The 12,055-nt window shown below is 40.1% G+C and overlaps 1 protein-coding gene across 1 annotated transcript in view; it reads left to right on the plus strand.

Moving 5' to 3' along the window:
* Positions 1-11,816, plus strand: part of rtn4rl1b (reticulon 4 receptor-like 1b) — a 128,891-nt gene extending 117,075 nt beyond the window's left edge. The window contains exons 2-3 of the mRNA XM_035680731.1: positions 8,055-8,506; positions 8,943-11,816. Of these exons, the coding sequence (XP_035536624.1) occupies positions 8,055-8,506; positions 8,943-9,836 (1,346 nt within the window). The 3' untranslated portion in view covers positions 9,837-11,816. The remainder of the gene's footprint in view (positions 1-8,054; positions 8,507-8,942) is intronic.
* The last annotated feature ends 239 nt before the right edge of the window (positions 11,817-12,055 follow it).

Consider the following 12,055-nt stretch of genomic DNA (forward strand, 5'->3'; position numbering starts at 1 on the left):
GAAATGGAATATAATATGAATAACAATGTGTGCAATAATTAGTGCACAGTCCCCTGAAAATCTGCAATTACTCTGCTGTATTGAGTTTTCAGTCACTTTTTGGTCACTTTGATGAATAATTAAGTATTTCCATGATCACATACTGTATTTAAATCTATAAAGGCAATCATTTTAAATTCTTAGTTCTCTGTTGTCATTAATTATCATTTTGTCCTAAATTTTTGTGCTGTACAATGACCTTTTGAACTTTTAAGATCACAGACAAAATAAACACTACCTTTACCCCTGTGAGGAAGTGCTTAATTACATTTCTGTGAACAAAGATCCTTGTTGGTTAAAGAAGCATTTCACTCGTGGAAACATTAAATCTTTATTGAAAGTGGGTTATATATGTAGTTGAAATGTAACATAAAATTTTGATTTGGGTGCCTATTTTGACCGAAAAAGAGTGTTTGTAGTCTCACTCTCTCTCGAATATGAGAACTTACCTGCTTCACGTGATGCAAAATGACGATTTTGTAACATCATTGAAGCAAATGGAAGACTGAAGGAATGGTGCACGACACATTCAAAAATATGACTGGGTTTCTTAACTGATACAAAGCTTAATGCACAATGGGGTGAAGTGTCCCTTTAATTGACTCATATTTACAAGTAAATCATGATGGAGGGCTTTGTTGCCTCAGAACTTGCTTGTTGTCCTTTCATCCAGCAATAAATGTAACTGGAATTTGCCATATGTTGTGATAATGAGACAGATTTACCATGCATTTTAGTGCCACTAGCTTGTGAGATGACACTGACACCAACGACCCATCCCATATACTGTGAAACAGACTGTAGAGATTTCTCTACATTTGAAGAGCCCCTAGATTATATCAAACACCTTCAACCATGAAGGATAATTATTAGCCACTCCACCAACGGGAGTTGCATTATAAATGCTCTCTATCACTTGCTGAACTACATATAGATACACTTGGATGATTTATATAGGTTTTGCGGATCCATTAGTTTAGTTTGGCTAGTGCAGTGCAATACCGCTGCAGGGAGTGCAATATATTTGAATCATTTGGCTTTGTGCTGTCATGATGAATGAATGTAGTTGGTGGCTGATAGTGTTCCCCCCAACAGCGGTGATTTGGCTAGTGTGCCTGTGTATATTTGTGTATTTTGTGGTATATGTACACTGTGCATGTGCGTGCGTTTGCATCCATGTGTGCACATGAAGTCCGTATGGCGTCTATCAGTGCTCAACAGAATGCTGTGAAGGCGAGAAGAGTAAAAGACCAGTGGGTACACATGCATCTGCGAGTATATGCAAGTGGAATTAGCACCTACTAGACATCCATTAAGCCTGTTAATTAAAATGTAGGTATTAAACATCTGTGGATAGCTCAGCCATCACCCATCCGCCTGGCTTCTCAGCATCTTCAAATTCCATCTTCGAAATAAATGAGTCTTATTCACCTGCATACTCTGCACAAATCATCCTCTTTATTCTGTACAACCTCCATATGGCGCTGCTTGTTGTTCGGAGGACTTATTTTTAGGCCCCCTGATTCCTCATCTTGAGAAACCCTGCTGTCACTCACATCGTTTTCTTTTTTTTATGTTTTGCTTGCTTGCTTTCATATGTGTTTGTGTGTTGAGGGGCACAATAACCAATAAGATCCTCAGCTTTCTGCAGTTGCATCTGTCTGCACAGGCCTGTGGCCCTTTGACCTATGTGCAGTTTTCTCACCACATCCCTTTACTTTCTTTTTCTGTCAGTTTGTCCATTCCAGATAGTGAATCTGAAGAGATTTATCGACAAGCCCGCCTCATTGACCATCCAATGCTGCTCACAATATCAAACAGCAATAAAATAGCACTTAGCACACATAAATATCAATAATGTGGTGAACATGCTGGTCCATTTAACCTCCGACATGACTTGGCACTCTGTATGCCAACCTGCTATGTGACTGTGCTCCAGTTCTCACCTGCTCTTTACTTTAACCGTCCGTCTGCTTCGGCAGGGATGCAGTCAGAAACATGAAGCAGTTGTGTCTTGATGTGAAGCCAACCTGACAGAAGAACAATCCAATCATAATTAATTTGCAGGAAGTGTTGACAATTTACAGTTTCACAGCACATATTGTGCCGACACACATGGCACGAATCAAAGGAATCTAACATGGAGTAGAACAACAACCAAGTGGAAATCAATAGTGCAAGCCCTTCTGGTCTGAACTTCATTTGGGCGTCTGAATCCTAAATGTTCAGAGTATTAAAGTATTAAAAAATTATTTTTATGAAGTAGAATGAAGAGGTGAATTGAGGTAAAAAACGGATTGATCTCTCTCATAGCATCTATATCAATCACAAAAGAGAAGATGAAGAAAAAGAGACAGAGGTGTTTTTGACAAATATAATGAAGATTTTCCATATAAAGACTTGAACTCAGTATCAGTAAGATACCCTTAATATTATGTAAATTCATTGTATATGGTGATTTCACTATCAGCTCTGTGTGATCTATTTTATTTGTAGTGTGCTATGCATGACATAAGAGATGAGGCCAGTTACGATGCTGCTCCAATACAAACAGAAACACAGAAACACACACGCACTTGTAAGCAATCTCTCAGTTGATGCCTCTGTGCCAAAAGAATATCACAGCGACGTGATATATTTCTGAAATAGTTCTATTCTAGTGCATTTCTCAGAGATCTTACTATTGTCATTGTTCTCTCCCCCATTTTCCTTTCATTCACTAGAAGAATAGTCAGGCAACCTTATGAGGCAATATTGCCTGCAGTGGAACCGGGGAATGGCAAATGAGACAAAATCTATAACATTCTGCAGTCGGCTGTGAAAAAAAAAACAAATATTCCCGGGCAGAAGTGTTGCTGGTCACAGCTGTTGGCAGGAGTGTTCATGTGTGAGTTTGCTTTTCAGTCTGAAAATAATGGCAGCAATCAGTGTTTTTAACAAGTCAACAGAGACATTCTTTAAAAATGGTAATGAGAAACAGCTTGAGTGAAAATATTAGTTCTGTACCACTATTGCTGTTTCTTTATTCTTTAAGAATAAATACTTTTGCATTTTTGCTTTTCTTCCAACTCTGTTAATTAAAATAAATATGCAATCATTGACCCATACGGAAAATGGCAGAAGTTAGTTCTATTCAGAGGATTATTCAGCTTACTGTGAAAGCAAGGCTTATGTAAAACTTTTTTATTTATAGACGCTACTCTTTATTGTAGCATTTGGTATTATTAAATACTAAATAAAATATTATATAAAGAATTTGGCTAATGTCTGATTTTGTCTCAGTTTATTATAAAACGCCTGCAATTAAACAATTGAGAGTTTATGATAACATAATTAAGGATGTAAAAATAATACATGAACAAATACTGTGCTCAGAATAGTGAAAATTTGCTGTAATGTGTTTTTCTTACCATCATCCAATACTAAAGCCTGGCGCCTTGCATAACTTTTACATTAGAAAAATGGACCAGGAACATAACAAGCTGAAGTTAGGGACTGTCTCAAAAGTGCTTGCCATAAAACCAAAGAGAGCCTTTATTAGATTTGTGCCTTACAGACATCAGGGACAATTACATGCAAACCCTCCAATTTATGAAGAGAAATAATGGGAAATGGCCAAAACCTCTTTTATTTTCACTATTAACTCACACGGACCATTAACAGTCACACATAGCTAATATATTTGTCATGTACCTAAATTAATTCATTATTTTGTATTAATTCTATATAAGTGAATGGTCATTTTGAATATTTTGTTGCCAGCTAAACATATACATATACACATAAGGGGTGTAAATGACAGATATTTTTGTACCATTTTATTACATCCTATATTAGAATATTGCAGTATTATTGTATAATATTACAGCTTATTACATATATTGACACTGCAGGGTAATACGGACACTGTAAACATTTTCTCAAATGGGTTCTATGTCATGCGCCTCAGAAGAGTGAGCCCATTCAGTCAATAATATATTATTTATAATGCATTAACTTTGATTACCACTGTGTGCATTAACATGACTGTAAACACCATGAGAGTGTGGAGTGAGTCCAGGCATTATTTAGAACCAACCAATAGCAGGAGAGAAAACACCAGGGTGCTTATCGGGGTGTTTGGAGAGACACAGGAAATTGAGTTTGTCCAGTCTAATGATGGACAGAGTCACGCAGCTCTACAGACGTACCGTTTCCCTCCTATTAGCAAAGATGTGTTATTCATGAGGGCAAATCTAGTGTGAACTATGCTTCACTGATATTCTACACAGTCACTTCTCAGTCTGCCAGGGGACCAGAGCCATTGTGTTTTATTCATTTATTTATCTATTTCCGTTTCTACACCCCCAACGAAAAAAGGGAACTTGGTGATGATGAGGTCACGGGGTCAAACCTGATTCTCACTGTGAAGAGCTAGCATCTGTCATCAGTAATCAGTGGGGAGGAAAAGGGGGTGATGGGAAGTTGTATGGGGAGAAACTTGGACGTGAAAGACTTGTGACGAGAGTGTTAAAACACAGCCCAGGCTCAAACCAAAAATAACTGCGTCTTTTCCTGTCCAAAAACACATTATCTCTCTGTCAGAGCCTCTCCTTTATTCTGCCAAATTCCAATAGGCACTATTGGCATTTATATGCTCCGTTCTGTCCAAAGCTATTTATATAATACAATTTGAGCTGAATGGCTCATTGTGTGAGCGCACAATGTAGTTATGACACACATTAATTTCTTACATTTTCATTTAAGGACAGCATTCCCACACAATACGCTGTTTTTCCTCTGTGCTGAAAATGCTCCCTATTCAAAGCTCTGTAAACAAGCATCATTCAGCCTTTTATGCTTGTCACTGACATGATCTGCCTCATTCCCAAACCTGATTCACATGTTAATGCTTGAGAATGTATGTGTTAGTGTATCCATGCTCATACATATATACGTGCAGTAAATCACATATGACATTTCTGTAACCTTGTGGTGTGAATGCATGTTGAAAGTTATGTTTACATCCCTATTTAAAGTAGCGTTTTGGTGGTGGAGTGCTGAGATCAGTCAGTTAGCAGGTGTTAAAGTACCCAGTGAAAGTGCGTACTATGCCAGTTTCAATAGAGAGCAAACATGGCCTAAGTGTGGCTGAAAACAAGAAAAATTGTGTACGCTTCTCCCTTGTCTCTCAATCTGCATGCAGGAGAGAGTGTATGAGATACTTTGAGCCTCTAAAAAGTATTCACATCATAAATTCACATCTTCTAAAGCCTCATCAGGGATGAAGTTAAAAGATTTTGTTCATAAGGAAGGAAAGAAGGAAGACATTACACTCCATATCTACCATGTTTTTTTTTCTCTGTATTTGGCAATGCAGTAAAAACAGCCATTTTAGAGGAGCAGATTAAGCAGGGTAAAGAATCTATTACTTTGTCCTGACAAGCTGAGGAGAGGAGGCGCATCATTGTGTCCAACGTGATTAGCAGATCGCTGATTCAAATTGTCTCACTATCTAGGCAGCATCTACATTCTCATTCCCTCGCTCTCCCTGTGTATCACACTTATCACTGTCTGTCTCTCGCCTGCTCTGATCATTTTCCTGTTAGATATCTGCTACCCAATTCTATTGACATGCATGAAGTAAAATGTTAATGGAAATAGTTTAGGGTCTCAAAAATATAATTACTGGAGTGAGAGAAGGATCAGTTTTATGAATAATGGAATCTCTTGGATGAATCCCTGTATAAGGCAGGTGATTAAACCAAATATTTTATCTCAGAACAAATGTAAAAGCAAAAGACAGTATTCAATTTGTTGTATTTTGTGTGTTCTTTATAAGAATGTTTATTTGAGGGTCAGTAGTATGATAAAATGTGAACCAATACCAAATATCAAATGACTAGAAAGCTGCATCTGAAGTACCTGGTGGCTGCTACTTAATGCAAATGTTCCTCAAACAGCGGCTGGAAAATTTATTGTGTCTCGTCTTGCTTATTTGTCTGATAAATAAAGCAAATCTTTATTTCCCAAGTGTAATGCAATACATTTTCACATATTTACTCAGTCAGTACGTGCCATGCTTGATACATCTTCATGGAATTGGTGAATAGAGAGAAAGATTGAGATAAAAACAGCTGCAGAGTGACAAAGGAGTGGAACAGCTTTCTCGTTTGGTCTTGACGGTGTGACAAATCTGAATATAGTCAGTAATAAAGGGTCCATGTCGTGATGCAGGTCATGACATTAAAACGGAAAGTCTAAATAAAGCCGATGCCTGTTGTGGTGCTCTGATGGCACGTCATGGTCTCCAAAACAACATATTCACATGCATACCAGCAAACATGAACACACACTCACAGTCAACCTTTTGACAGTGTTCAACCGTGAAGAATCATCTCATTTAGTGGGCACATTTCTCGTTTAGGAGGATGCATGCATTTCCATTGTTGCCCAGTGGCAGGGCTTAACAAATAGGATTAGATCCATGCCCAGGAGAGCACACTCCTGTTCAGGTGACACACAGCTCTGTGCTCCAGCTCTGCAACTAGACACAGAGAATTACTGTTAAAGGTCAGTGGAGTCAGACGCTGAATGTCACAGCTTAGCCACAGTTTGGCGAGAAAATACATTAGATAAATACGCCTGTCTCTTGGTGGAGAGTAATTCTGCAGCTCCTGAATTTCCAGCATAAAAGACCCAGGATTACAGGGTGAGCTAAAAGGCAACAGAGGCATATCGATTAGAGGCAGTGAATCAGGCCTCTGCTATGCTGTGAATAATAAATTGAGTAGAAGAGAGCCAGGGGTTGTCTGATAGAACTTTCATGATGGTTTGTGAGTTGTGCTCATTTTTGATGAGACTGTGGATAAGTCACATCTGCCATCCCATGGATCTAGGGAATCATGTCACTGATCAGAAAGCGCCTCAGAGCAGCTTACTACCAGTTTAAATAAGCATTCCACGCCCCATTTAACAACACAAAAGGACTGATCACAGCCTCCGCTCGCTGCAAAGTAGTGCCAATGGACTCAGGGAAGGGATTGGACTCTTAATAGCACATCTCCCTAAGGTGGCAGAATATTGGAAAGGGTAGGTTCTGAAATAGCTGCATATGTGTCGAATCAGACAAGAGTGTTGCACCAGGGATCCAATCAGCTTCACAGAGATGTCTTGTGACTCACTGGAGCAGGTGTTATTGTTTGCTCTCTTCAATAGACTCTTCGTTGTGGGCCTAAACACACTCAGTGGATTTGGGCAATAAACTGTCACAGATAAGGTCCATATGTGTAACAAATACTGTGGTCTAAACAGTCACTGTATCCCAATATCGCTGCATTATGAAAAAACTAAACATAAAATTGATCTGCTGAGCAACACATATCCCCATTTGGTACAAAATCAACATCTAAATTAAATTGCAAAATTGCGACTCGATCTCTTGTGGATTCTGTTGTGTTCTTTTTTCCTGAACTGCGACTTGTGTTGTATGACATCAGTACATAACGTCAATTTTTAGCATTGCTAGCAGTGTGGGATGGCAATGTCAGTCTGTTGGTCAGTCCCCCACATTGGTCCTGACTAAAATATCTCAACAATGATTTGATGGTCATGGGGTTGGCATTTGTGGTTCAGAGGAGTTCAGAGCGACACATTTTGACAACTATTAGATTAATTGGAATTTGCTACAGACATCCAAGGACAAAAAGTCTAATGACTTTTGGTGATCCCCTGACTTTGCACCACCATCAGATTTGACATGTTTGAAAGCTAATGGCATTCTCATCCACCACCAGTTGTACTTTGTGTTTAGTGCTACTAATATTAGCATGCTAATGTGGTAAAGTAAGATGGTGATCATGGTACACATTATTCCTGCTCAAGATCAGCTGTAGACTGTTGGTGTTATTCATATATATTTCTCTTTTTCAAGTTTTGAAATCGACAAGAGGGAAGTTAAAACTATGAAGTTAAAATAAACTCTGCAATTAATTCATTTCCTTTTTCTTCTTTCTTTGTGTGCGTGCTCACTGCAGGCTGTGGGCTGGAGTTCCTGCTGGTTCTCTGTGGGCTCGAGTTTTCCTGGTCCTGCCCCCGTCACTGTATCTGCTACACTGCACCGAGCACAGTCTCCTGCCAAGCCCACAACTTCCTGTCGGTCCCTGAAGGCATTCCTCCTGACAGTGAGCGCATCTTCTTACAGAACAATAAGATCCATCGTTTACTTCGGGGCCACTTCAGCACCGACACGGTCACGCTCTGGATCTACTCCAATAACATCACATACATCGAGCCCTCCACCTTCCACGGCTTCACGCTGCTTGAGGAGCTGGATCTGGGAGACAACCGCCACCTGCGCTCCCTGGCTGAAGACACCTTTCATGGGCTGACTCGGCTCAATGCGCTACACCTGTACCGTTGTGGGCTCAGTTCACTTCCTAATAACATCTTCCAGGGACTCAGAAACCTGCAGTATCTCTACTTGCAGGTACACAAAAAAGTTTTATTCTGGTTCATTTTACCACCAAGACTGTTGTAGGGATGTCACTTTAGCGAATAACAAATTTGAACACTTCCACATTTATTTAAATTAATTCAAACATGCCCCACAAAGCCAAATCCTAAACTATGTTGCAGAGTTAATGTTCTGTTCATTTGCAGTGGCTCCACTGCCTCACTTGAGTGACAAGATGGTGGTTGGTGTCATCCATTCAGCATGGTTGCTAGGCACTATATGTACTATAGAACAGGCTCCAGTATTTTGAATTTGAAAAGTTGATTGCAGAAGCATATGTGCATAATATGTTGATTTATCAAATATATTCATGGCATGTAGACACAAGTTAAGGTAACAGTACAATAATGTTGGAAATCAAAACATTGCATCATAATCTTGTAATTATGTGCTCTCTGTATCTCCTCAGGATAATCATCTGAAGTTCCTGCAGGATGACACATTTATGGACCTCCACAACCTGAGCCATCTGTTCCTGCATGGAAACCGTCTGTGGAGCATCAACCAGAACACCTTCAGAGGCCTTCGAGCCTTGGACCGACTGCTTCTGCACCAAAACCAGATTGAGTGGGTCGACCGCCTGGCCTTCCATGACCTGAAACGTCTGACCACCCTCTACCTGTTCAACAACTCCCTGATACAGCTTTCTGGACAGTGCCTGGACACGCTGCCCGCCTTGGAATACCTGCGCCTCAACGACAACCCCTGGTCATGTGACTGCAAAGCCCAGTCACTATGGGAGTGGTTGAAACGTTTCCGAGGTTCAACGTCTTCAGTGGGTTGCCAGGCGCCGGCTGATATGGTTGGGAAAGACCTCAAGGAGCTTCGCAAGGAGGACTTCCCCAACTGTTCACCAACTGTACCTAATTCGGAGTCCAGAGCCCAGACTAACAATTTATCTGGTACGGTAAATCCGTCTATGAATCGTGGCGTGGTGGTGGGCTCTGGAGGACAGACCCACATAGTGCACCCCTCGAGGCCTGGCCGTTCTCGGAACTGCACAAAGCCTCGTAACAGGGTGAGCAAGGGGAAGGGTGACAATGAGGTTCACCACTCAAAGGAGGTCATGGCAGACAAGGAGGATTCCTCCCCAGATTTCACAGATGGGGGGAAACATGACCACACGTCTCCAGACGGCACCGTCACACGGAGGAAGCACAAGTGCACTCCCCGGACCACTGTACGCCCCCCTAGTGGGGTTCAGCAAGCCAACAATAGGGCAACCTTATCCCAGTCCTTACTACATGTCTATGCCCTCTTTGTGGCCTTGATAACGACAAACATTGACTACATTCTCCGCTGACCTACATAGGGTTTGGCAAATGCTAATCACAAAAAAACACAGCCCTCAGACCCTCTCTTGCTCCTGCACTACAAGGCCTGTGTGTCTTTTATGTATGTGTGTGTGAGTGTGATTATATGTGTAAATGTTGTGTAGGGAGCTTTACTGTTCAGACTGAAACAGGCATCAAAGCATCAAACATCTACAAGAGAAAGACTTGCAGCACAAGAATCGGAGGGAGTGAGAGCCAGAGTACAATGAAAGGTTAATGCAGACCAAGCTTGCACTGCCACTTATGCCAGTATGATTTCATCTTCATATGTCTTGGTATATAACTTCTGTTTTTCACTCAACTGGAGATCAGATAACCAAAATTTGGTGAAAATAGAGAAAAAAAGAGTTGACAGAGCAAACACGGTAAAACTTGTTAGCTAGTTAGCTCTGAGATACATAAGCTGCTCCATCCAGCTTTAATTTTCAGTTCACAGATTGTAAATTGTTATCAAGAAGGTACAAATGGAAAGTCAATAACCATGGGAAGCCTCCAGCATCAGTCCTATCTTGCTCTCATCCTTACAGCCAAATGTATTTTTCTGTTGCATCCTTTGCTAACAACAGGTCGGAAAAATTGAGTGTAAGTGGTTGTCAGAAATAAAGAGGTAAAGTGTAAGCATGGCAATAAATTGTTAGTCAGTATCAGACATAGGAATGTTCCATTCTTACAACAAAATGGAAATCTATAGCCACAGATGTTAAGAGAGCAACCAGTTAGCTCATACACTGTATGAAGCCCTAACAAATTGTAACTACTCACTACATAATGCTGGCTTTTTCAGGTACTGTACCAACCTTTCTGCCTATTTAACAGTATTTCTCATCGGTTTTACATTTCTTGACACAACTCTGCCTCCTTCTTCGTTTCCACCACCTCTCTCCCTCTGTGCAACTGAATATTAAGCTGCTAATTGTTTCAAGATGACAAGGACTGCCATGCGCTATTTTCATTTGCTTGGAAAACAATGTGTGTCTCTGGGAGATCAAGCTGTGAATATTGAAGAGTTTGTCTATATCTTGTGTCAGATGTTGTTCATTTGATTTTTCTATGACACAAAATGGACCTAGAGACGGATCCCTGCTGCAGGGCCAATAGGAGCCTTAGAGGTCGAGGGTCAAACGGGGCTTTCTCAGTTTCCCAGTGAGGTTGTGCTGAACTGATTTCCTCCTCAGTGAGGGCATACCTGCCTCATTGAGAATGTGAGGAACACATTTTTTTTCTTAATCACTTAACTTCAAAGGAATACAATAACTAGACTCAAGAAAAAAAATGTGTGTGTACCTTAACTGACTCATGTGATCAACAAAAGATACAACAAAAAATAAACATTTTGAATGGAGCATGGCAAAACAGGGATCATGCAGAGAGAATAATGCGTCTTAATTAACTGATGTGATTGTCCATGGATGTGGGGGATCCAAGACCAAGACAATCGCTTCTGAAGTAACAAGGGGATGCAGTACAATGCAGACTGACAGATGGACAATTACAGGACATCTTGCTGTACTTCTGGAGCTTTTGTGCCTCCCTTAAATCTAATGATAAGATGGTGTTTGTATCAATGATGTGAACTGTACCAGTAACAGTGGAGACAAGAGGACTTCTTGCAGTGCTGATATTAATCATTTACTGTATTACTATGAGAAAAAACAATATCAGTGACATCAATGATGATAACAGGGTTTTCTGCTCCTCCTGTCAGGAGGAGTCTTTCGATTTTTGATTTTCTGGTGATTTGTTTATTTACGTATTTTTCATGTTATATTTTTAGAACCTTTTATTTTGTTGCTAATGCACAATTCCTCACCTCCCTATTTCTTGTTCTACTGTATGCCTATTCATCTTCTTTCTTTGTCATAATCCAATTGTTCAGTAAGTTATCATCAGAAAACAACAGTACAAAAATGTTTATAAAGATATTAAAATCTATATCTTCTTATGTCTACCGTTGCAGTCTGAGTCTGTTTATTGCTGTATTTAAGGTTTTATAGGCTTGTTTGGAGAAAGTAAAAGGCAACCTCAACCCCTCTTTCTTGCCTTTCTTTCTTTTTTTCAATTCATTTAAACCAGAAATTGATTCTGTCTGCAAATTTAGCTTTTTCCACCCTCTTTCTTTGCTCTAGTTTGCAATTTGTCTCCCCTGATCAGACGCTGCTGGTTAAACTATAGCTGCTTCCTACAAACC

This window comes from Morone saxatilis, unplaced genomic scaffold, assembly GCF_004916995.1.
Source record: "Morone saxatilis isolate NCDOM2014 unplaced genomic scaffold, NCSU_SB_2.0 Contig8, whole genome shotgun sequence".
Classification (NCBI taxonomy): Eukaryota; Metazoa; Chordata; class Actinopteri; family Moronidae; genus Morone; species Morone saxatilis.